At 43.8% G+C, this 27,293-nt stretch overlaps 1 protein-coding gene across 3 annotated transcripts in view; it reads right to left on the bottom strand.

The window, feature by feature from the left end:
- Window positions 1-27,293, bottom strand: part of DNAH14 (dynein axonemal heavy chain 14) — a 326,351-nt gene that overhangs the window by 183,905 nt on the left and 115,153 nt on the right. For all 3 annotated transcript variants that reach the window (XM_058701177.1, XM_058701178.1, XM_058701179.1), the window contains exons 24-32: window positions 19,258-19,362; window positions 19,051-19,169; window positions 18,227-18,301; window positions 12,740-12,827; window positions 9,424-9,677; window positions 4,402-4,633; window positions 3,386-3,439; window positions 1,813-1,958; window positions 55-123 (exon numbers count right to left, since the gene is read on the bottom strand). In XM_058701177.1, coding sequence (XP_058557160.1) covers window positions 55-123; window positions 1,813-1,958; window positions 3,386-3,439; window positions 4,402-4,633; window positions 9,424-9,677; window positions 12,740-12,827; window positions 18,227-18,301; window positions 19,051-19,169; window positions 19,258-19,362 — 1,142 coding nt within the window. The remainder of the gene's footprint in view (window positions 1-54; window positions 124-1,812; window positions 1,959-3,385; window positions 3,440-4,401; window positions 4,634-9,423; window positions 9,678-12,739; window positions 12,828-18,226; window positions 18,302-19,050; window positions 19,170-19,257; window positions 19,363-27,293) is intronic.

The raw sequence follows: 27,293 nt of genomic DNA, 5'->3' as shown, positions 1-27,293 counted from the left end.
AAGGAAAGATTTTGACCTGTCTCCAACTGCCAGCACAGGTTAACCGATACTTACTCAGGATTCATGGTGACAAATACCGCACAAGACATATTGATACGAATGTCTTTTCCTTCCAGTACAAACCTAGAAGACATTGGAAAGGAGTTCAGAATGAGCCCCCACCCCCACGTGCCACTCTGGTAGGTGGATTATTTTTCCCTGAAAACGAAGGCCCGCAAAACCCAGAAAGAACCTTCTACCTCCCCCTTAACTGCTTCTAAGAATTCAGACGGAGGGCCCGGTCCAGAAAGAGAGCGGTCACCAGAGACGACTACGGCAGGTTTGGGGCGCGTGTAGCGAGCTGTGGGGAGCTCAGCACAGCCTGCTCATCCCAATTCCTGTGTCCCATGGTCTTTGCAGGACACGACAACTGTCTGTTCGCCAAACATGTGCTCTTCCCATCTCCTGTGAGTTCTCTTCCTTCCCTCGAAGCCCCAGACTCCTTCCCCCTTCTCCTTAGCTCAGGATGGCACACAAACCTTAACCGTCTGCCTGTCTTTGAACGTCTCACGTGTGTGTGAGGCTCCCCTATGTATGGAATTAAAGTTTTCTCCTGTTAATTTATCTTACGTCGGCCAAAAGAGCCTAAAAGGGTAAAGGAAAAATTTTCCTCCCCTGTACAATATGATTCATTACGAAGAGGACTGTTTTCTCTAAGCCAAAGGATGTTCAAACTATAAGTGAGCTTGGGAACTTTCCTAAGGCTGTTTTACATTTAAATCCAAACCGCACGGACTGGGGAAAAATGACTGTAAGAGGGAAAGAAGAGGCTGATCTCGAGCCCATGTTGCGAGCCCTGCTGGGGTTCAGATTTATTTGATTGTGTCTGCGGAGTTTTGTGGGGCCTGAGGCGGGAAGGCAGCCACCTGAATGAACTGACTGAACGGGAAAAGAACCCTAGGAGACCTTCGGACACAGGATTCTCCCTTGGTGACACCGTGGGGCAGAGAGTGATCATGGCGCAGAGTTCCTGCATTAGCACGGGACACAGCCCACCCTCAGCTCCCCGACTAAGTAATTTTGGGAATGCTGGGAAGAGGAACCCTTGGCATGGACATTAGCGCCTTGCTGTCAGCACCAGAGGGACCATGGAGAGAAATCCTCCAGTGATTTTTTCGACCACCGGTGAGGGTGGTCGAAGCAGGAAAGGAAAAACACTGGCAACAAAGCCTGGGGACACCCCCCCCACACTTTTTTTTTAAAAGATTGTAATAGACATTTTAAACCCACAAGTCCAATTACACCCATAAAGTAAATCATGTAAGCTCCTGAATTTACCTGACGAGAAAGACATTTTTGCTTGGATTAGTAAACATCAGTAATCTGAACATACAAATAGTATTTTTACAGGATTTTTTCAATACAAATCTATTAATTCAGAGTAATGGGATAAGGGAGGGCTTCAGGTGTGTGGCCAGTATAATTTTATTTTTTAAAAAGATGTAGAATTAAACAAAAAGTCTTTGGTTTCTTCACGTGAAATAGGTACTAAGAGAATTTAAGCCCTAAAGTAAAATTAGTTGGCACATATTTGCGACCTTGTCCTGGTGGCTCCCAAGACCGTTCCAAGGCTGGGCAAGAGCCTGGATACCCCCAGGTTGGCATGAAAGTTAGTTACATATATTCACACGTTACTTGACGAGCAAAGGGGACATTCAAGACAAATGTCATTCTTTTCGGTCTATGTTCGGGGAGGGGGGAAGAACCCAAACCCAAACACTTACTGTACAACAAATATTTGATAGTAAGTAACCAAACACATTCAACCGATACCTGACCAAATAGCTGTCTTTTGTGGCCTTAATTGTTAGGATCTGCGACGCAATCACAGAGAGGACCTGCACATCGATCCGATTGAACTCGTCCAAACAGCACCACGCTCCCGACTGAACCAGTCCGAGGAAGAGTCTTCCTATTATCTTGAAAACAATTATTACGCAGGTGAACACTCTCCCGGGGCCATGGCTCCGGGCGCGCATCCGGCCTTTTACCCGAACAGGTGCACTGTGCGCGGCAGGTGCTCGCACCCCGCGGGGCAGGCTGGCGCTCTGGGGAGCTCAAGGCTCAGCACAGGGGTCCTCACATCCGCTCTCCTGCAGCCACAGCCTTGGGGCTGAGTGGAGGGCGTGCTGCTGCTGGGTGATGCACCTGAGGACCTGCGGGAGCTGGGCCACGCTGGGGCGGCTCCCCCGGAGCCCCGGCAGGTGCAGGTCAGAGTGCCCGGGGCTCTCGGCGCTCCCGGGAGACTCACGGTCTGGAACCTACCAATGGGTAAATGCTGGCCGCAGAAACAAATGAAAACTCTGTAGGCCCAGCAGAACCTGTGTGGACGAAGACAGGCTAGGGACCGTGTGAGCTGGGGCATGGGAGACGGGAGCGCACGTGGGAGCCCCTCCGGGTGGGACACAGGGCCTGGTTCTCCCCACTGGCTGCAGGAATCACATCGTGTCTTTATTTAAATTTTTGATATTCGGTTTATCGTGGGTTTTTTTGGCACTAATTTTGATTCTAAAAAAGTATTGCATTAAAATATTATTTGATTAGCAGGCTTCCCGGCTCCCCCTCAGGTTTTGCGTGGGCAGGCAGGCGCCTCAGTCCTGTCCCTCCCCCAGCCCTGCTGCCCCCACCGCAGGAAGAGACAAGAGACTACTTCCTAAGGGTCTTAATGATATGGATGCAATCGGCTTGTTTAGGTTTCACTGATATTCTTGATGTGCTAAGTGAGCACAAACTGAAAACGCAAGATCTCCCGATAATGGACTTTGAACTGCAAATAAACTGACTGCCATAAAAGGTAACTGGCCGGAACTTAACATGCAAGACAAAATAGAGTGTTTTGAAACTTCAGGTTAATTTGGGACAGGCACAGAGGTACATTAAATTTTAATAAATATTTCAGAATGTTATGAGCTATGCCTTAGGTCACGTGCTATCATAACAAGGCTGACATAAACTCAATCCTCCCTATCAACCCTGCCTCACATTTTTGTGTTAATAGCCTCATTGTTCTTAATGATTACCTTTTCAGTAAATAAAGGTATAAGGTTAGAACTTATAAATTTATATTAATAAAGCAGTACTCTTAATTTCTTAATATAGTCACGTCCCATATCAGATTTTGTTTGGAAAAGTCCCCCATTAGAAAGTTTGAGAACCACTGTCTTAGGTAGTTCAACTGCATAATGTTGTAAGTCTCAGTTAACGTTAATTTAAAAGAATTAACAGCATTTGCCGTTGTTAACATTCAGTGTCTCTCCAAGGGAAATATTTTCCTTGTTCTTTCAATCCTCCATGACTATTTCTATGTATGCTATTTTTTTCCTGCATAGATATGAATAGACTTTACCTTATAATCCAAATCCTCAAAACAGTTGAACACCACACAATGTTTGCCTAACGACTGAAAAACAACATTATTTTAGTACATTGCTCAGCTTCTGACGCGAAATACTAATGTTAAAACTTCTAGAGTAATAAAATGTCTTTACTCTTTTGAGAAAACGTTGCAACATAAGCATGCATTACCCACCAAATTTAGAAATACTCAAAACCGAGTGGAGTCTGAATGCGCATATGCTGTTTTTTTTTTTTTTTCCAACGGTTTTTTTTTAATTTATTTTTTATTTTTTTTATTTTTGGGACAGAGAGAGACAGAGCATGAACGGGGGAGGGGCAGAGAGAGAGAGGGAGACACAGAATCGGAAACAGGCTCCGGGCTCCGAGCCGTCAGCCCAGAGCCCGACGCGGGGCTCGAACTCACGGACCGCGAGATCGTGACCTGGCTGAAGTCGGACGCTTAACCGACTGCACCACCCAGGCGCCCCTGCTGTTTGTTAAGTTGATCAGTAAGTGGAACGCTAAGGTCCTGTTTTTAAAACACACCAACGAGTAACTGAGAAAAAAGCATTCCAGTGACATCGTTCCAGGGACGTCAAATACGTCTTGCGTTCATCAGTTACTTCTCTGTCTCTGTCTCTGTGTCTCTCTCTCTCTCTCTCTCTCTCACACACACACCCACACACACACACACACACACACACTCTGCTATTAATCACAAAGACTAGGTAAAAGTCTGTGTGGGGGGCTCAAACAAAACGGGTCACCCTTAAATGAAGGGGGACAAGACCACCGTTCATGCGTCAGCTTGTCCGGTGGAATCCCAAACACAACGCACGCTCGGCGTGCAGAGAGGCCAAGTCCCCGTGCACTGTGGACATTTAAAAATTAAAGGACGAATTATATGAATTAATAAGCGTGGTGAGATGTCTGTTAAATGTTAGGAACATCTCAATAGCAGGAACAGTGTAAGTTTAAGGTACTGTTAAGGTCTGTGTATTTATTCTGGATACAGAAACTGCTTACCTTTGCTAGATCTTTGACACTCTCTGTTTTGCCCGTCCCGGTGGGCCCAGAGGGGCAGCCTCCGAGATTCAAGAGCAGAGCCCCCGTGAGTGTGAGCTGGCACCTGTTGGTGAGGGGCGTAAGGACCAGTCTGGGGGTACAGCCCAGGTACTCGTAGCCATAAGTAAAGCTGGCATCGCCTTGGGACACGTAGCACAGCTGTTGTTTTTCGTTCCACTGATACTGCAAATGTCTGAGAACGGTATTTTCAATGTTCATGTTATTTGGACAAAATTATTTTTAGTTTTTTTTGCACATGTAGAAACACAATAAAAACTAAAAACGGGATGTTGACTAAAAAACAAGTACAAACATTAAAATAAAAATGACAGGAGTTACAGATCATTCAACGACTACATCAGACATGAAATATTAGGACTCAGAACTCTACAAACTTACGAGCACTTTTCCCGGCGAGGAAAATGGCCTTGCTGAATCTTGCCGCTGCTTTGGTGTGGTGTGGGCAACACTAACGGAGGATTTATACAAGAATCATCCCTATGAAGTTTATTACGGTTTTCAATAAAAACGTGGCTTATGACATTGCTCATTATAACCAGGTCCCTTCCTATAAGGGTAACTGAGGGAAATGCTCTTTGTTCTTAGTATCGAACAAAACCATTGTATTTATCTTATGACCCCGTCAACTGTGTGGTAACTGTAAATCTTCTCTTCTATAAGAGGCTCTGGGTAAAACTTGTGACCAATCTGTAGCTTTACAGTATGTGTTCTTCCCCCCCCCCCCCATTTTTATCGAGATATCGACACATACCTTTGTGTTAAAGGTGAACACACAACATAACGATTTGATACACGTACATATTGCGAAAGAATCACAATAAATTTAGGTAACATCCCTCATTCACACAGTTATGAACTTCATTTTCTTGTGATGACATCATTTAAGATCTACTGTCTTGGCATCGTTCCAATAAAGAATTGTTAACTACAGGTGCCGTGCTATACATTCCATCCCCAGACCTTATTTATAACTGGAAGTTGGTACTATGACTTCCTTCATCCATCATCCACCCCAGCTCCATCCCCGGCCTCTGGCAACCCCCAATCTCTTCTCTGTTTCTATGAATTCAGTGTTTTGGGGTTTCCCATATAAGTGGGGTCATAGATTATCTGACTTATTTCATTTAGCATAATGCCATCAAGGTCCATCCATGTTGTAGGATTTCCTTCATTTTTTATGGCTGTGTGATATCCCATTCTATCCATGTACTACATTTTCTTTTTTTTGTTTTTTTAAATTTTATTTATTTTTTATTTTTTAATATATGAAATTTACTGTCAAATTGGTTTCCATACAACACCCAGTGCTCATCCCAAAAGGTGCCCTCCTCAATACCCATCACCCACCCTGCCCTCCCTCCCACCCCCCATCAACCCTCAGTTTGTTCTCAGTTTTTAACAGTCTCTTATGCTTTGGCTCTCTCCCACTCTAACCTCCCCCATGGGTTTCTGCTAAGTTTCTCAGGATCCACATAAGAGTGAAACCATATGGTATCTGTCTTTCTCTGTATGGCTTATTTCACTTAGCATCACACTCTCCAGTTCCATCCACGTTGCTACAAAAGGCCATATTTCATTTTTTCTCATTGCCACGTAGTATTCCATTGTGTATATAAACCACAATTTCTTTATCCATTCATCAGTTGATGGACATTTAGGCTCTTTCCATAATTTGGCTATTGTTGACAGTGCTGCTATAATACATTTTCTTTTTTAATATTTTTTAATGTTTATCTATTCTTAGAGAGAGAGAGAGAGAGAGAGAAAGAGAGAGGGAGAGAGGGAAGGAGGGGCAGAGCGAGAGAGAGAGACACATAGAATCCGAAGCAGCCTCCAGGCTCTGAGCTGTCAGCAGAGCCCAACACGGGGCTCAAACTCACAGACAATGAGATCATGACCTGAGCTGAAGTCGGACGCTCGACTGATTAAGCCACCCTGGTGCCCCTACATTTTCTTTATCCCTTCATCAGTTAATGAATGTCTTGGCTATTATAAATAATGGTACAATGAACATGGGGGTACAGATATATTTTTGAGATAGTGATTTCATTTCATTAGGGAAAATACCCAGAAGTGGAATGGCTGGATCACATGGTAGTTATATTTTTAATTTTATGAGACACCACCATCCATTTCCAGAGTACGTACACCAATTTACATCTCCACCAACAATGTATAAATGTGTTTTCTCCACAGCCACACCAAAATTTGTTACTTCTGGTCTTTCTGGTAATAGGCATTGTGAGACATGAGGTGATATCTCATTGTGGTTTTGATTTGCATTTCCCTGGTGATTAGTCGTGCCGAACAGCTTTTCACATACCTGTTGGCCATCTGCATTTCTTCCTTCGACTGAATGTCTATTCAGTTCCTCTGCACATTTTTTTTTTCTGCACATTTTTTTAATAAAAAAAAATTTATTTTGCTGAGTTGTAGTTCTTTATATATTTTAGATCTTAACCCCTTATTAGATTAATGGTTTGCAAATATTTTCTCTCATTGCATAGGCTGCCTTTATTTTACTTAAAAAAATTTTTTTTTAACATTTATTCATTTTTGAGAGACCGAGAGAGGCAGAGTGTGAGTGGGGAAGGGGCAGAGAGAGGGAGACACAGAATCCGAAGCAGGCTCCGGGCTCTGAGCTGGCAGCACAGAGCCCGACGTGGGGCTTGAACTCACGAACTGAGAGATCCTGACCTGAGCTGAAGTCGGACGCTCAACTGACTGAGCCACCCAGGCGCCCCCATAGGCTGCCTTTTAAATTTATTGATGGTTTCCTTTCTTGTGCAGAAGCTTTTGGTTTGATGTAGACCCATTTGTTTATTTTTGCTTTTGTTTCCTTTACTTTTGGTGTCAAATCCGAAAATTATTGCCAAGACCAATAACAAGGAATTTACTGTCCATGTTTTTGTGTAGAAGTTTTATGGTTTTAAGTCTTATGTTCAAGTCTTTAATCCATTTAAGTTGGTTTCTGTGAGTGGCATCAGGTAGGGGTCCGATTTCATTCTTTGCATGCAGCTGTCCAGTTTTCCAAACACTATTTATTGAAGAGACTATCCTTTCCCCATTGCCTATTCTTGGCTCTTCGGTCACAGATTGACTACATATACGTCAACATACATATACACGTATATACGTCTATATGCATGTCTATACATATATATATATCTCCTGGCTTTCTATTCTGTTCCATTGGTCTATGTGTCAATTTTTATGCTAATACCATAGTGTTTTGATTATTATAGCTCTGTAATATAGCTTGAAATCAGGAAGTGTGATACCGCCTTCTTTGTTCTTCTTTCTCAAGACTGTTTTGTATATTTGAGAGGTCTTTTGTGGTTCCACAGAAATTTTAGGACATTTTTTTCTATTTCTGTGAAAATTGCCATTGGAATTTTGAGAAGGTTTGCATGGAATCCATAGATCACTTTGGGTCGTATGGACATTTTAACAATATTAATTTTTTTCAATCCTTGATCATGGGTTATCTTTCCACTTGATCCCATGACCCCGGGATCATGACCTCAGCCAAAATTAAGAGTCAGATGCTTAATTGACTGAGCCACCCAGGTGCCCCAAAAGAAAATCCTTTTTTTGTCATTGTTAAATAATCACAGTTATTTACTAATGGGATGTGTGTATGTGTTGTGCACTACATAATTCCTCAAACCTTAGAATCAGATAGTATACTGCCAATCTTGTTTCACGTTAATTTTCATTTAGTGCTTGCCTTTTTTATTAATCAGGGAAACTGTCCAAAACCTAGCTTTGCAAGGATAAGAAATCACTGACCGTTTATCGCGTGGTCTCACGTTAAACCTGTCAGTTACTCGGAGCTACTAGTTTGCCTGGTGTCTGACAGGTGTTCTGTATCCCTCCGAGTCCTTCAGAAGTTTAACATTTCTTGCTCACTGGTGTCCTGTGAGTTCCCTGTGGTGCCTTAGGTCATGCTGGCCCGTAATTTGGGAACCGTAGCCCTAGAATCACAGGTGCTCTCAGGGTTTATTGGAATCACGTCTTTTCCACTTTGCTTTTCTACATATGCTCTTCCACCCTTGGTTTTCACTCTCCGAGAGTCACTAGCAAAGTAGCAATGACACACTAAACTCTGGGGTGATGGTTCAAAAAGATGGCGTATTTCCTTGGCAATTAAAAATGTAGACCGTTATACTTCTGCCAGAAGACGAACGTGTGAATACGTGTCAAATAGAAAGTACTCAGGTAAGATATACACAAGTGGTGTTAGTCAAATATATCGGCCTCTCTGCTCCATTTTCCCTAGAGTTTAAGGAAATTGTTACATCAAAAATAAGGAGATTTATAGTAACGCAGAATTTCTTAACAGTGAGCTTTTCTTAAGAACCAAAGACCTTACGCATGCAGGACAGTTGTTTTTCTATGAACAGAGGAAACCGTAGAGAAAAATTAGCTCAGAAGTTTGAAACTGCACATTACAGGACTCTTCTGCTTGATCTTTTCTCCCCAAAGCCGGTGGTTCTGTTTTCTACAGTGTCGTGTTTGCACACAAAACACCACGTAAGTGTGAGTACACGCTCCCAGGCTCCTGCTGGGAGAAAGGGGTTCTGACACCTGACTTGTGTCCCAGAATTGAGCGCGCACGGGGGGAATTGGGAGGCCCGAGGGAGAGCTGCTGTCACTGCCCACTGAGAGCTGCCCTCTGGCTGAAAGGCGAGGGAAAACACAACCACAGGAAGAAGGAAGCCAGTCCAGGAAGATGGAGCAGAAAGAGGTTCGAACCAAGCGGAAGGACAGTGGAAAGGAGGAAGCAGCAGAGGCACGCGGTATCCAAACCGACACGGTTTGCTCAGAATTTCTACATGTCCTGGAAAAGTAAGACTTGGGTTTGACAAAATCTGAGCCAGAGAATTAATTTACCGAGAGGGAGCGCTGGACGAGGGACGAGTTATTTTTTTAGGTGGTGTTGTCGTCTCACCTACTTACCTTGTCCACTCAAAATCATCTGCACTGAAGACCCCTTTCAGCAGCAGGTCCCCCACTATGTCTCTGCAGTGAACGTACAGCGTGAGCAGCGCCCCCAGGACGGCTTTTGTGCGCGCGTTACCGCAATCCAGCGCCACAAGCTCCGAAATCTCCTCCAGCTGGCCCATCAGACCAGCACGGACTTTCTCCAGCTCCTCTCTTGAACGAGAACTCGCAAAACTTCTGATGCAATCGTTAGAAAACATAATCTGGCTCTGAAAAAGAGGTCAAGATGACGAGTGAAGAATAAACTTGATGAATTACACCAGACGTTTTCACACCATGTGAGTGTGCGCAGTTTACCTGCTTGTACGTATCTGAGAGTAAGACACTGAACTCGGGTTAACGCCTGTGGGGCCCTTGTTTTTTAAGAAGCCGAAATGTATTTACCACCAATATTTATACTTTTGAAATCTTGTATTCTTTTTTTTTTTAAGTTTATTTATTTGAGAGAGAGAGAAAGCATTGAGTGGAGAAGGTGCAGAGAGTGAGGGAGACACAGAATCCCAAGCAGGCTCTACACTGTCAGCACAGAGCCCGATGTGGAGCTTGAACTCATGAACCGTGAGATCATGACCTGAGCTGAAGTCGGACGCTTAATCGACCGAGCCACCCAGGTGCCCTGAAATCTTGTATTCTTAACCACCATCACTAGCCTGAGTAATAATCCAGGGACAGTAATAATGGTAGAAAACCCCAACAGGAAGTCAGCACCGTTTCCTCAGTTGAACCCAGAAATACTAGTCTTAGAATATGGTGTCTGCAATCATAATTTTCAGGAACTCCGAATAACTTGTTACTTGATCCATCTTCGGACGCTCACTCTTCCCGTAAACGCCAGAGCTGTTTTAAGAAGGCTACTGGATTAACGTCACATTGACCTGGAAGTCGGTGGAGGGGACACGTCAGGAGGCTTGTAGGCTTCTGCCCCATAATGAGATAAATCGTGATTTCGGTCACTAGGATAGTCATACTGAGGGAGAAGTGTGCTGAGGGTGAGAGGGAACAGTGAATTCGTTTTGGGATTTTATGAATCTGAAGTGCCTAAGAAACATATAAGTAAGGCTGTGAAGAAATAAATACTGGAATAATTAACATGGAGGTAATATGTATAGCAAGGTGGGGGGGGGGCTTTTGCCCAGAGCAAGGTCAGAGGGTAGAGGATGGGACACCTGATGCACCCGTCGGTGCTGCTGGCTGACTTTCTTCAAGGACGTGGTAACCCACAGCAGTGGATCAACAGGAGGCTGGACACGGAGACTCAGGAAGTAGGCGGGAGCAAGTCTGGGCCAGGCAGCAGGGACCGTCATCGAGGCCACAGCACTTACCAGAGCCAGAAGCCACCCCACTGCTGGGTTTGAGGCATCTATTCAAGATTCCCAGCCTCGGGGGAGAGCATCCAATGCCCGAGTGCCTTCCCTGGGCTGCAGCAGTGGGGACGGAGGAGGATTTGGTTCCAGTGAGGTGGACTGGGAACCAGATCTTCATTTATTTATGTAGATGGATGGAAGGGAGTCCTCACTCGCTACGGCTTGGATAAACCCACGCTGGGATTCTGGAATTCTGTCGGTGGCCAGAGCGTGCAAACATCTCACCCCCGCCCGCCCACAGGTGTCTGCTGGGAGAAGGTTCCCAGGCACGTCACGTGCGCGGGAGAAAGGGAGGCTTTCAACTGTACAGAGAGGAGAGATGAGCAGTAGGCAGCCTGGGAGGAAACGGGGCAAAGTCTGTTCGGTGATTTAAGCTCAAGCCTATAATAAAGCATTTCTGGAAATGACCCAGCCTGCTTCTTACTGTTAACGTTTTTGGAGGACCAGGGATCTGGGGAAGATCTTTTCTTCGTAGAGCAGATTCAATCATTCGAATGCTGGTAAACCACAGAAACATCCAGATGGATTCATTACAATTTCGCCGCCTTTGCAGACAACAGCTTCAGCAAGTCCTCAGCCCAGGATCTTAGAGGATCTGATCGATATTCAGTCAAGGGGACGACAAACGGGACCAAGGGGATTTGACATCGGAATTCGGGTCCATAATCCCAGGTTCTCTTAACAGAGACTCGGCAGTTGTGGTGGCACAAGGCAGAGTAAAACGAGGTGATGTTGGTTTTACATTTAATAGAGGATTTAATAAAGCCACTCGACAATAGTAACTCCTGATGACAAGACTTCCGCCTTCACCACTGCGGGAAAACTACTGTCTCCATGGTTCCTGCAGACCCTCATCGCCAACGGACACAGAGGACTCTTCAGGCCTCTCTAGAGCATTTTAAAATGATGACCATGCACTTTTTCTAGAGAAAAGTCCATCAAATTCCCTCTCTCCTCCCTTAGCTTCCAGGACCCCCCTCCTGGGCACTCGATTCCATCCTTGCACAGCCCCCTCCTTCATCTGGTTTGTTACAGGTGGGTGTCCACTGGGGTCTTTCCTCTTCCTTGTCTTTTTCTGCAGGTTCTATACACTCTCTCAGCTTCAGCCATTACTTCACTGGCTCTGCTCACAGGAGCTGCCTGCCTTGGCTTTCTTGGTACCACACATGCCTTGCGTTTCTTCTTCTTCTCCTTTGAGGCCCAGAATAATGGCTCCCTGCAAAGATATCCAGGTGCTAATCCCCAGGTGCTTCTGGCACCTCACTTAATTAAATCAAGACCTTGAGGTGGAGCGATTACTCTGGATTATCTGGGTGGTCCCAATGTGATCACATGGGAGAACTTTTTCTGCCTGCAGAGGGAGGTCAGACGAAGGAGACCGGCCAGAGAGACAGGGGCCACAAGCCAAGGGGTGTCAGTGGTCTCTAGAAGCTGGAAAAGATGAGGAAAGGGAGGCTCCCCCAGAGCCTCCAGGAAGGAATGTGGCCCGGCTGACACCTTGATTTTAGCCAGTGAGCCCAGGGAGGCCTGGAACCGGCAGAGCCGCGATGTAATGAACGTGTGCTAAGTTTGCGGTAACTCTCTAATGACGATGGTAGAAAACAAACACAATGCAACAGAGTGACATCCCTAAGAAAATAGCGTGCGATTTATTTCCATTCAACGTTTTCTTATGAAAACATTTAAAAACACGAAAAGGTGGAATTATAAAACGAATACCCATATACCCGCCACCTATGTGCTAATTTTTTGCTACATTTGCTTTCTCGCACATCTGTCCATGTATCCATCCGTCCGTCCATCTTATGTTTTGATGCATTTCAAAGTAAGTGGCACATATAAGTACCGTTCATAATGGTTTATTTCTACACTTTGCTTTCTTGGCAGTCTAGTTCAAACGAACTTACCACTGTGAGGACCACTTGTCCCGGATGAGACACCACCCACACGGAAAAAGTCTGGTGGCTCCAGTCTTCGACCCCTTGACTTACAAATCTATAAACAAAACGTTTTATTTCCATTATTACATGTAATCATCGTGGCCCCTTAATGATCAAGCATGACAAGATTTTCCCTTAGGATCTCTGATTTTTTAACTCTAGGTATATGTATGGGATCAAATGCTAGAGATAACAGAGCCTTAATTCATGCATAGTGAATATTCCTTAAACTTCTCTTTAATACCATCTGTACTTGTGCAGTGAGGGGCCACCAAGTTTTGGGGATGGGAAAGCTAGAAGGGGGAGACGACACATATTTAGGTTTGAATTTCATACTATCAGTGACAAAGTCAGCGTTTAAAATAATTTGTACAAGAGTGCCTGGGTGGCTCAGTCGGTTAAGCGTCGGACTTCGGCCCAGGTCGCGATTCACAGTTTGTGAGTTCAGGCCCCGCGTCGGGCTCTGCGCCGACAGCTCGGAGCCTGGAGCCTGCTTCGGGTTCTGGGTCTCCCTCCCCCTCTCTCTGCCCCTCCCATGCTCATGCTCTGTCTCTCTGTCTCAAAAATGAATAAAATGTTTAAAAAATAAGACTAATTTGTACAAGATGGAGTACTGGGCTGAAACCACCAAATGAACTTTAGCCGTAAAGCCTTGCATTTAACTTTAAAAATGAGTCATAATGAAGAAAATAGGATTTATGAAAAATATGTAGAAATTTTTCTTTAAGACTAAAGTTCATGTGTGCCATCAGTATATGTCTTCACATTGTTACGGTGGGTTTTTTTCACTCACAGTTTTAAGTTTCTATATAGTCAAATTGATGACTCTTCACATTTTCTCACTGAAATTCTCACACATTTTCTCACTGAAATTAGAAATTCTCAACACTAAATCTGTTTTCTTCTAATACTTCATTTATCAATCTTTATTTAGACTTTATTTTTTATTTTTTTAATTAAAAAAATGTGTGTTTATTTGGAGAGAGAGAGAGAGAGAACCAACCGTGAGATCATGACCTGAGTTGAAACCAAGAGTCAGACAACCGTCTGAGCCCCCCAGGTGCCTCTAGAATTTATTTGATTTTTAAAATGAACATTGATTCTAATTTTTGCTATAATTGCAAATGGTGTCTGTTTTTGTTATTTTCTTCTTTATCATTGCCACTGAGGGCAAATACGTTTATAGTGGCTTTTTATAGATTTCAAGACAACATCAGTGGCGAATGTATGTTTACTCAATTAAATTGGTCTTTTATTTCATTTAGTGTTTGTTTTCTTTTGGTTTGTTATTCCATGAACTGTCTTTATTGCTTTTATTCATAACTTTTTGTAGCATGGCTGTATCTCTCAAACAGGATACAGTTCCATTTATCTTTTGACAAGATCTTTTAATTAGGATCTTATTCTTATTTTGACCCTCTCCCCCCACCCACTGCACACTGTATTTTCTTTATTTTGTTTCCCCCAGGGTTTGGGAAATATTTATTCTGATTTTTTATAGTCTATAGTGTGAGTGGATCAAGATTTTTGACTTAATAATCCTGTCTTCATCCTGAACCATATTCTTTCAAATGACAGATGAGACACGAATATTATATATAATACACACATTACATATTTTATACATACACACGCACACACATGCACACCACACTGGACGACAACAAAGTGTGCTCTGGGACACTGGCGACGTGGAAAGTCTCTTGCAGACAGACAGCAAACGGATTGAATTACAGAAAGAAGAGCAGAGAAACCAAAGAACACCACTGTCGGCTGCGACAAACACAACAGCACCCAGGGAGGATCTTCGGATGGTCACGAGAGCCGTGACCTCTGCCTGTGTCTCCACCACCTGCCCTGTGCTGACTTCCGGTCGGGGGTGGGGGCGTTGGGAGCGTCCTAGGGTGACTGCTGGAGGGAGCAGCAGAGCAGTGCCTCTGAACCACGGATGGGGAAGATAAAGAGGAAGGGGGGTTGGGGGTGGGGAGAGAGGGAGGGAGAGCAAACAAGGGAAGGGGACCCTGGCATTTTCCCCTAAGAGGACGAAGATCTGAAGTGGGGCTGGAACTCCGGGACCAGCGAGGTGACCCGCGAGGTGACAGAGGGGGTGTGCAGGCTCCGGGAGAGACAGAAGGAATCTGCAGACGCTGAGAGATGAGCCACCACGGACTGGGCCCCGCGTCCGTCCTGCCGACTGCAGCCGTGGCGGGCGGCCCGCTGCGATTACGCACTGGTGTTTGCTCGCAGGGGGATAGGGACTCGCTGGTGTGAGCGTGAATAACCCGGTCTGCCCAGGGGCGCGGTGTGAACGGAGCCCACGCAGCCTCGCGCAGCTCCGTTCCCAAAGCGAGCACACATCCGAGGCTCCGGGACCCGATGCATGTCACGGGTGGGCGGCGGCTGACGATCGCTCAGCCAGAGGGGAGTGTCACTTCTGAATACGAACCTCACCTGGAGAGACAGAACACTGCCAAGTCCTACAACACTCGATAAAATAAAAGTAACTTCTCCAAAGGTGAGAGAAGACCTCAGTTTGGGCTGACCTGCAGAATGGTCACGTATCAGAACAAAATCAATGCTTCTCCCAAAACCCGGCAGAAAAGGGCAGACCCTGCATGTCCACCACCCCTGCACTGTTGTCTCCTGCTCTTGACCCAGGTGTCATCAAGCCCCCCACTGAGAGGCCGCCTGACGCCACACTGCAGCATCCCAGAAGACATTCCAGCTCTGTCCTGCCCACCTGGTGCTCCGAGGGTCTCGCGGTGTTTCTCCTTGACCCGATCCACTCAGCTCTTCCTCACCAACGCATCGCTTTGGTGATATTTTGGGGGAGCTAGCATTCAACACGTTGGATTTGAACTTAGAAATTAATTCCATTCAGATTAGCATGCAAGTAGGAGAGCAAAATAAAAATATTTGCCACTCACAGATGCTTTCTGAAAAAATTACTTGGAAATATACAGCAGAATGAAACTAAAGTCTACAGTGTGAGACGTATGAATCCATCATGAACAAAAACCAAACCAAACAGACCAAAAAATTACTAACACTAGAGAATTACAGATGCATACACAGGGAGTTCAATTTGGAATAAAATCCCACATGATTACGGAGGTGACGGGAGGGCATTCTGGAGTGACCATGCACACTGGGGACAAATTGGATTTTACCACAGGCTTTGACTACATTAACATTTTAAGAGTATTCACCAGGAAAAAGTGTCTCTGACTTTGGCATGTCAACCCCAAAAGAGATGAGGAAACTCAATATAACAACAGTAAGTGAACTCCCCCCACCGAAACCAAGAGCCCAGTCACGAGAAGACATACAACAGGAAACCGTGGGAAGGAGCACACACGAGGGTACTCGGGGAGTTTACGGAAGGGACTCTGCAGACGTGCAGCAAGGTTAAGGGAGGCAACAGGGGTGGTGAAACATTTACCTATTAAAAATAGTGCTGGGCAACCAGGTGGCTCAGGCAAGCATCCAACTCTTGACTCGGGCTCATGTCACGATCTCACGCTTTGTGAGTTCGAGTCCTGAATTGGCTCTGCACTGACATCGTGGATCCTGCTTAGGATCCTCTCTCTCCTCTCTCTGCTCCTCCCCAGCTCGCACATGCATGCGTGCTCTCTCAAAATAAATAAATAAACTTAAAAAAAAAAAAAAAAGAAAGAGGGGGCCTGGGTGGCTCAGTCGGTTGAGTGACCGACTTCGGCTCAGGTCATGATCTCACAGTCCGTGAGTTCGAGCCCCACGTGGGGCTCTGTGCTGACAGCTCAGAGCCTGGAGCCTGCTTTGGATTCTGTCTCCCCCTCTCTCTGCCCCTGTCTCGCTCATGCTCACTCTCTCTCTCTCTCTCTCAAAGAATAAACAAATATTTTTTAAAAATTTTTTAAAAGAAAGAAAGAAATGCTAGAAATACGAAAAGGATAAAAATCCACAGAAAAGGAAGAAATGTTTAACACAGTTTTCTAAAAAATAAAGTAAGTGGACCAAAGAATGAACAAGAAAACAAGGAAAATTCAACATAAGGAAATCTGTTATTGTAATTCATGACAACCACAAATCAAAGTTGAAAGAGTATTTGGGATTCTTGATAGTTTCATTAAAAAAACCCTCTGATCTTAATAAACATCCTTTAATTATTAAAAACTCTGCAAACAAGGAATAGAACAAAACTCTTTACTTTGATGAGGGGTATATTCCAGAAATCTAAGCATCGTTACAAATGGGGAAATACTAGAGATGTTCCCAGTAAAGTCAGGAACAAGAGAAGGATGCTCACTGTCACCTCTGCTTTTCAACACTGTACATCTGTCATCCTAAACAACATGAAAAGGAGTGACACTTTTAAAAGGACTGTAAAGAGACATTAGTAGCAGTATTATCATTATTAGCAAATGACAAGACTCTCTAACCAGAAAACTCCCAGAGTAACAAGTGGAAATCTGTTGGTCTCTCAAATGCCCAGATGCCTTTTGCGGGGCGGGGGGGGGGGGGGGGGGGTGGCGTCCTTGCCCACAGGAGTTCCTGCCCTCACACATAAGATGACATCTGGCCCTTATCACATCACCCCAGGGAAAAACCAGAGCCAGGGAAAGCCACTGTGGTTATTTATGTAAGTAAATAATAATCTACTCTACTCTAGAAGCCTTGCATGGGCATTCAGGATCATATTAATAAATACAGATATTAAAACTTCAAGACCAATAAGTAGCCTTTCTTTTTTTTTTTTTTAAGTTTATTTTTATTTAATTTGAGAGAGAGAGAGAGCAAGCCAGGGAGGGACAGAGAGAGAGGAGGAGCGAGAGAATCCCAAGCAGCCTCCACACTGTCAGCACAGAGCCCGATGTGGGGCTCGAACTCACGAACCATGAGATCATGATCTGGGCTGAAATCAAGAGTTGGATGCTTAATCAACCGAGCCACCCAGGCGCCCCCCAACCAGTAAGTAGCCTTTCTAGAATCGACCATAAATAATTAGAAATGTACAAGACTGCTCTAGTCAAATTAGTTTTACAAGTTCCCACTCTGAAGCTCTTCCTTCAAGAACAGCAGCCAACGACAGACTGAAATGTAAGGAGGAGAACATTATGAAGACTGAACCGAACAAACAGTGTGAGGAAGCAGAAGCCGGGTGAGCTGGGTCTTTTGGAAGCAGGTGGCGATGCCCACCCCAAGTTCAGGTCCGGGCCAGTTTGAAGATACTCGCGAGTCTCAAAGCACACAAAAACCGCCTGAGTGCGGTCCGTGATGATGCTCTCAAACAGACATTCACATTGTAAAAATGATTATTTTCCATTCAGCCATACGCCATCGTGTTCTATCAAAGCCCATTTCAAAGACTTTACTCCACACATTTCTGCGGATACTTTCCACTTAGATTAATAAATAATTAACTGAGTTTAAAATATATATAATGTAATCTTAGGATTTAAAAATCGTACTCACTTTTTCAGCACATCAAACATGCCTTTCTCAACATTTACCAGCCACTGTTCCACGGCACTTCTTACTCGAATTTTCCTATATTTTTTTCAAAAATAATTGGCAAAGAATTCTTTTTATTCATGTCTCGTTCCTTTGATAAGGCTGTAGACTAAGTCTTCTACACTTATAACATTCACAGGCCAAAAGATCATAAATCTGTAATTTTGTTTACTCTAGATCTTAATTTGGAAATCTACACGGAAGACATGCCACCTAACTTGAGGAAATCCTGACGTCGAAACCAGGGGTTTACAAAATTAAGAGTTTCCAGTAAGATGTGAACTGACAAAGTAGATAAATTACATTACAAAGCGTTTTTGTATTCCTCCCTGGTTCTTTTCAACAGCCGGCCTGGGGCAGGGCTGGGTTAGGGAGGCTGGTGATGGGAGCACATGGGTGTAGCCTTTTTAATCAGCTCACATCAGGAAGCACACGCCAAAGGCTGGCTGGCAAACTGGACCAGTGTGGCAGCAGGACCTGGCTAACTTGGGGACATTCACAACGGGGCCCGGGGTCGGGGAGGAAGCAGGGGAAGCAGCATTAACAACCCCAAGCAAACTGCCAATCTCCTTCCTAAGTTCCTAGAATAAAACCTCGTGGTGGCATTCAGGACGATAGCAACAAATACAGAAATGGAAAGGTAAAATTCTGCATAGGTACATTAGTTTTGAAGAAATCATTGGCTCAGCAAACTTCCGCTGAAATATCAGAAATGTCCAAGCAGATTATTCAATAAAGAAGTTTTACAGGCTGGGAATGCTGAGTTTGTAACCTACAAACCGTACTTGGGCAGCAGAAGGCACTCTCCTTCAGCGGATATGAGCATTATGACGGCAGGAGGCCCAATTTCTTGCTTCCACAGCAGTAACTGTTTTATATTTTCAAAACATTTCGCAAGATGAGGCTATGGACCAGAAACGAATGTCAGCACCACTGAGAAATTCTGACCTGGTTGGGAAATAGCATCGCTGAGCGTGGAATGATGACATTACCTGTATAGACTCTGGATTTCTGCTATTTGCTATGATGTCGAGAAGTTCAGTGTTGCTGAGAAAGTAAAATCTGGGGAAAATCATTCTTTTAGTTTCAAGGTAGTCCTGTCCAGAACCAAAAGAAATGAGAGTTCATAATCTATGATTAATTATGCTATGACTCACTTCCCCATTTGGGCCTCTGTTTACACGCAAAACCCACAGTATTTAAATTGCAGTGTGCAGACTACCAGTAAAAGGGTGACCCGTGCTCGATCTATGCTTAAATTGCTAAAAACAATTCTTAATAAACAAAACTAAAACAAATGAAAATAAAAGCAAAAGTCCCCCAGGTGAACACATGTGCACAGATACCACTCGCAAAGCACTGTGGGCCCCCAGGCCCCACCTTTCTGCTGTTGCCTGACCCTGTGGTCCCGTTGAGGACAAGGTCCCTCTGCCGGTGGCCCCCCTGCTAATGGACTGACAGGGATGCCACTCTCCTGTTTTCTTCATCCCTCCGCCACTCATGACCATTTGCTTCCAGGATTGCTGTGGAGTCCACGCTCCCCAGCCCCTCTCTCCTCCCACTTGCCACTGTACTTCCTGCCCGGCTGGGCACCTGGTCCGTGGCTCCTGTCACTTCCCCGTGTCCCACACCTATGCGTCCAAATGCTGATCGAAGATGTTCATTTGACTGCCCCGTAAGAATTAGATTTCCAACATGCACAGAATTCACTTGTTTCCACGCAAGCCTCCTCCCCCTACTTCCTATCCCTGCAGTGTAGTCACTTTCCCCTCCCGTGGCCATGACCCTGGGCCTCTGTCCTCTCTCCTCCACACACCCACCTGAAGCTCCCGGTCCACCTTCTTTCATCCTGACCATCGTCCTCCCTCAGTACCCCCAGGACTTCTAGCCTTTTAACTGGTTTCTGTATACGTATTCCCACTGCCCCCGATCTAGACATACTCTGTGCTCCTGTCTACGGACACATTTCTCAATCAAGTCATTTTACTCCCCCAGTCAAAATCCAATGACATTCAAGGCCCTTCATCATCTGGTCCTGCTTCCCGGAGAATCTCCCCTTTCCCCTCTTGCCCCTTTGCGACCAAGGCATCCTCTGTACCAACCCATTTACAACTCCCGAACGTGCCACACTTGCTCGTGTCCTTCCCCCTGGCCTAGGGTGCTCCTCCCAGCCACCTCCTCCCGGACTCTTTCACCTGGCTAACTCACACACTTCTTCCCAAACCCAGGTGAGTTCTCACTTCCCCCGGGGCAAGGGGTGAATCTGTCTCCTTTCATGTGACCATACCATCCAACCCATCACAGCATACATCACATGCTAGCATCTCTCTACTCTGGTTCCTGTAATAGATCTCGAGTTCTGTAATAGGAGGGGAGGATATGGGGAGTCCCAGTATGCAGCTGCAGTGCCTGGTATGAAGCAGGTGCTCAATACATGAATAAATGGAAAATCCCTGGGTGGTAATGATGCTTAGTAATAGTCCAAAGATGCGCTAGAAATAATGAGAAGACTTATTTCAGTCCCTACTCGGTAAACTTGCTATTATTAACCAGATCCCTCTGGGAGGGGCCTCAGATCCTGGATTCATATAGCAGAAGGTCTTCCTGGGCAGAGAACTTTCTATAGGCTGAAACTGCCATATGTAGGTATTCTGGAGAGGTCATTCCAACCACTGTGAATTGTGTTCAACAAGGAAAAAGAGATAAAAAACTGGAAAGAGATCTTGGTTTATGAAGTGAATATATTCACCCCGAATCTCAAATATTAAAACCTGATATTTAAAAAATATGTATGTGTAGATGACAATTTAATGTTCTGGCAAAGGTGTTTTTTGTTATTTGAGATAGAGAGAGAGAGAGATGTAGAGAGAACACATGCCAGGGAGGGGGCAGAGGGAGAGAGAAAGAATCTTCAGCATATTCCGCACTGAGCATAGAACCTGACGTGGGGCTCGATCTCACAAATTGTGAGATCATGACCTGAGCCAAAACCAAGATTCAGATGCTTAATCGACTAAGCCACTTAACCTAGGTCCCCTGGAAATTTAAATGTATGTAATCAATAACTTACTTTATAAAATTATCAAACTAGGACTTCTAGGGATGATGGCAGAGTAGGAGGACCCGGGCTTGCCCCACTACCCAGGTACACCTAGATAACACCCACGTCAGCATATATAACTCAGAAAATGACACAAAGACTGGCAGAACAATTCCCCCCCCCCCCCCCCACAACTAAATGTAGAGAAGAGGTCACAGTGGGGAAGAGAGGAAGGGCAGAGAGGTGCTGAGGACCCAAATGGACCTAGGAGTCTGTCTGCAGGAGAGAATGGGTGCAGAGAAGGGAGAGAAACAGAGCCTCTCATGTGGAGCCAGCATGAGAAAAACAAATCCCCATAACATCTGGCTTGGAAAATGAGACGGGTCAAATTTTACAAGTTCTTACAACCAACAGGACTAAAAAATCTAGAATTTTAAAAATCAGTAGCTGTGCTGGAGGGACAGAGATCGGTGTGGGAGTTCTCCAGGAACAAAGTTGCTGGCAGGTACCATTTCCTGCCCTTCCCCCCAGCCTAGATATCCTGACACCTCCTGGAACTAACTTGCTAACAGCAACTCCCCTTATTCGGGTGTGTACAGTCCCCCTCCAGCCGGACCTCAGCTCTAGGTCCCCTCCCACAGTACACCTGCACAGACCATGGTAGCACAGTGCTCCCATCCATGTGCATGCTGCGGATCCACCCTGTCTAATACGCTCGTGACCAGACCCCATCGAAGCAGCACCACAAACCTGGCAGTGTGCGAGCAGCCCAGACAGGGGCCACACCACTCCACAGTGAGTCCTGCCCTTGAGAAAGGGGAGGATAACATACACACCAGTCTGACCGTAGCCCCAGCGGTGGGCTGGGGGCAGACATCGGGTCTGACTGCGGCCTCGCCCACCAATAAAAGTTTCTCCGGACCACACAGGGGAAGTGCCCTGCAGTTTGGAGCTACTGCATCTCTAGCAAACTCCTGGTCTGATCCGCCGTGCCCCAGACCGACCCACTAACCGCACAGGGACCGGACCCTGCCCACAACAGGCAGAGCCACTGCAGACGACTGGATGGAAGGTGAACACAGTTCGGCCACAGTAGGACACCCCTGTAGCAACGCACAGAGGGGACACCCTTGAAGCACCATTTTCCGGTGAACAGGGGACACTGCACCATGGGGCACTACAGGACCTCGTCTTCCTAAGGCCACTGCTTTAAGTGCTGGAGACACAACTGACTTTGCTAACAGAGACACAGACACAGCAGTAGACAAAATGAGGAGACAGAGGAATAGGTTCCAAATGAAAGAACAGAACAAAATCACATCAAGAGAGCTACATGAAAGAAAGATAAGTAATGTGCCTGACAGAATTTAAAGTAACCATCATAAATGACTGGACTTGAGAAGACAGTGGGGCATCTCAGTGAGACACTCAACAAAGACAGAAATCAGAGACGAAGAAGACAACTGAAGTTAAAAATACACGAGAGGGAATACATAGTAGACTAGAGGAAGCAGAAGAATGGATCAGCTCCCTAGAGAACAGAGTAATGGAGAGCAATCAAGCTGAACAGAAAAGAGAAAAAAGAATAATAAAAACTGAGAACAGGTTAAGGGAACTCAGAAACACCAGGAAGCATGGTAACATTCACATTATAGGGATCCCAGAAAGGGAAGGGAGAGAAGGGGGGCAGAAAATTTATTTGAAGAAATAATAGCTGAAAATTTCCCAAATTTGGGGAAGGAAACAGAAATTCAGATCCAGGAGGCACAGAAAACCCTTAACAAACCAACCCAAAGAGGTCAACACCAAGACACATAGGAATGAAAAAGGCAAAAAGTAGTGATCAAGAGAGAATTTTAAAAGCAGCAAGAGAGAACACATGGGTGGCTCAATTAAGTGTCCAACTTCAGCTCAGGTCATGATCTTGCCATTTGTGAGTTCAAGCCCTACAATGGGCTTTGGGCTGTCAGCACAGAACTCGCTTCAGATCCTCTATCTCCTTCTCTCTCTGCCCCTCGCCTATATTCTCTCTGTCACTCTCTCAGAAATAAGTAAACATTTATAAAAGCAGCAAGAGAAAAGAAAACAGTAACATACAAGGGAAACCCCAAAAGGCTATTAGCTGATTTTTCAGCAGAAACTTTGCAGGCCAGAAGGGAGGGGCATGATATAATCAAAGTGCTTAAAGGAAAACACCTGTAGCCAAGAATACTCTATCCAGCAAGGCTATCATTCAGAACAGAAGGAGAGATGAAGAGCTTCCTACACACAAAAAAGTTAAAGGAGTTCATGACCACTAAACCAGCCCTACAAGAAATGATAAAGGGGACTCTGAGTGGAAAGGAAAGACCATAAACAGGAGTAAGAAAAGCAGGAATCACAAAAGCAGTGAAAATAAGTATATATGTAAAAATCTGTCAAGGGATTCACAAAATAAAAGTAAAGTATGTAAAGTATGACACCATATACATAAAATGTGGAGAGGAGTAAAAATGTAGTACTTTTACAATGGGCTCAGACTTAAGCGACCATCAACTTAGTATAGATTTCTATATGCATAAGATGTTATATACACACCCAATGGGAACCACAAATCCCAAACCAGTAATAGATATGCAAAAAATAAAGAGAGAAGAATCTAAGTATATCACTAAACAAAGTCAGCAAACCATGAGAGAAAACAGCAAGAGAAGTAAGGAACAGAGAAGAACTACAAAAACAACCACAAAATGAGTAGGAGAATGGCAATAAGTACATACCTGTCAATAATTACTCTGAATGGAAACAGACTAAACACTCCAATTAACAGACACAGGGTGACAGAATGGATAAAAAAGCAAGACCCATCTTGCCTGCAAGAGACTCATTTCAGACCTAAAGACACCTACACATTGAAAGTGAAGGGATAGAAAAGCATATATCAAGAAAGTAAGTGAAAAGAAAGTCAGGGTAGCAATACTTATATTGGACAAAGTAGACATTAGATTGAAGACTGTAACAAGAGACAAAGAAAGACACTATATAATCATAAGGGGACTATTTCAACAAGAAGATAGAATGATTGTAAATATTTATGTACCCAATACGAGAGCACTCAAATACATAAATCAGCTAATAACAAACATTAAGGAAATAATCAACAGTAATACAATGATAGTAGGGGACTTTACCAATCCACTTACATCAATGGATAGATCATCCAAACAGAAAATCAATAAGGAAACAGTGGCTTTGAATGACACATTAGACCACATGAATCTAACATATATTAAGAACATTCCATCCCTGAACAGCAGAATACACATTCTTGTCAACTGCACAGGGAACATTCTCCAGAACAGATCACACGTTAGACCACAAAACAAGTCTCAACAAATTAACGAAATCAAGGTCATGCCATGCTTTTCTGACTGCAGTGCTACAAAACTAGAAATCAACCACAAGAAAAGATTTGAAAAGAGCACAAATACGTGGAGGTTAAACACATGCTACTAAACAATGAGTGGGTCAATCAAGAAATCAAAGAGGCAATTAAAAAATACATTGAGATAAATGAAAGGAAAACACAATGGTCCCAAACCTTTGGGATGCAGCAAAAGTGGTTCTAAGAGGGAAGTTTATAGCAATACAGGCCTACCTCAATGAAGAAGAAAAATCTCAAATACCTAACCTTACACCTAACGGAGCTACAAAAAGAAGAACAGAACTCAAAATCAGTAAAAGGAAGGAAATAATAAGGATTGAGCAGAAATAAACAAAACAGAAACTAAAAAACCACAATAGAATAGATCAATGAAAAGAAGACCTGGTTCTTTGAAAAGATCAACAAAATTGATAGATCTTTAGCCAGATTCATCCCCCCCAAAAAAAAGAAGACTCAAATAAAATCAGAAATTAAAAAGAAATAACAAATGACAAGACAGAAATACAGAGGATTATAAGGTTGTAAGGGAATATTATGAAAAATTATATACCAACAAATTGGACAACCTAGAAGAAATGGATAAATTCCTAGAAACATATAACCTCCCAAAACTGAATCAGAAAGAAACATAAACTTTGAACAGACTGGTTATCAGCAATGAAATTGAATCAGTAATTAAAAGCCTCCCAAAAAACCAAAAGTCCAGGACCAGAAGCTTCACAGGTAAATTCTACCAAACGTTTTTTAAAAAGTTAATACGTATTCTTCTCAAACTATTCCAAAAAATAGACAAGGAAAGAAAGCTTCCAAATTCATTCTATGAGGCCAGCATTACCCTGACACTAAAACCACAGAAAGACACTAGAAAAAAAAAAAAAAGAGAAATACTGGCCAAACCTCTGATGAACATAGATGTACAAATCCTCAACAAAATACTAGCAAACCGAACCCAACAATACATTAAAATTCATTCATCATGATCAAGTGGAATTTATTCCCAGGATGTTCTCATTACACAGAATGAGAACAAACATTCCTAAAATTTGTATGGAACCACCAAAGACCCTGAGTAGACAAAGTGATCTTGAAAAAGAACAAAGCTGGAGGCATCACAATCCCAGATTTCATGGTACTGATGTAAAAATAGACACATCGATCCATGAAATACAACAGAAAACCCAGAAATAAACCCATAATTATATGGTCAATTAATCTTTGATAAAGCAAGAAAGAATATCCAGTGGCAAAAAAATGGTCTCTTGAACAAATGGTGCTGGGAAAACTGGATAGCTACATTCAAAAGAATGAAACTGGACCACTTTCTCACACCATACACAAAAATAAATTCAAAATGGATTAAAGACCTAAATGTGAGACATGAAAACATTAAAATCCTAGAGAAGAACACAGACCTCTTTGCCACTGGCCATAGTAACTTCCTTCTGTATATGTCTTTTGAGGCAAGGGAAACAAAAGCAAAAATAAACAAGTGAGACCACATCAAAATACAAAGCTTCTGCACAGTAAAGGAAACAATCAACAAAACTAAAAGGCAACCTACAGAATTGGAGAAGGTGTTTCCAAATGACATATTTGATAAAGGGCTAGTATCTGGAATATATAAAGAATTTATATATCCTGATACCAAAAAACCCCCCAAATAATCCAAATAAAAAATGGGCAGAAGACATGAACAGACATTTCTCCAAAGAAGATATACAGATGGCTACCAGACACATGAAAAGGTGCTCAACACCACTCACCATCAGGGAAATGCAAATCAAAACCACCATGAGATATCACCTCATGCCTGTCAGAGTGGCTAAAATCCAAAACACAAGGAACAACAAATGTGGCAAGGATGTGGAGAAAAAGGGATCCTCGGGCACTGTTGGTGGGCATGTAAACAGGCACAGCCATCATGGAAAACAATATGGCGGTTCCTCAAAAAATTAAAAATAGAACTATCATATGATCCTGTAATTCCACTACTGGGTATTTAGCCATAGAATATGAAAACACTAATTCAAAAGGATACATACACCCCAATGTTTATAACAGCACTATCGCCAATAGCCACATTACGGAAGCAACCCAAGTGTCCACTGAATGATGAATGGATAAAGAAGATGTGGTGTATATACACAATGGAATATTAGCCATAAAAAGGAATGAAATCTTGCCATATGCAATGACATGGATTACTTGTAGAGGGTAAAAGGCTAAGTGAAGTCAGTCAGTCAGAGAAACACAAATACCATATGATTTCACTCACATGTGTAATTTAAGAAACAACCAATAAACAAAGCGAAAAAAAAAGAGACACTTAACTCTAGAGAACAAACAGGTAGTTACCAGAGGGTAGGTGGCGGGGGGGGGGGGGGTGAAATCAGTGAAGGGGATTAAAGTACACCTATCACGATGAGCACCGTAGGATACAGGAGTCCTGAATCACTATATCGTACACCTGAAACTAGTATTATGCTCCATGTTGACTATACTGGATTTAAGATCAAATTAAAGGGGCGCCTGGGTGGTTCAGTAGATTGAGCATCTGACTCTTG

Source organism: Neofelis nebulosa, chromosome 15 (genome assembly GCF_028018385.1).
Source record: "Neofelis nebulosa isolate mNeoNeb1 chromosome 15, mNeoNeb1.pri, whole genome shotgun sequence".
Classification (NCBI taxonomy): domain Eukaryota; kingdom Metazoa; phylum Chordata; class Mammalia; order Carnivora; family Felidae; genus Neofelis; species Neofelis nebulosa.
This window is presented reverse-complemented; position numbering and strand designations above follow the sequence as displayed.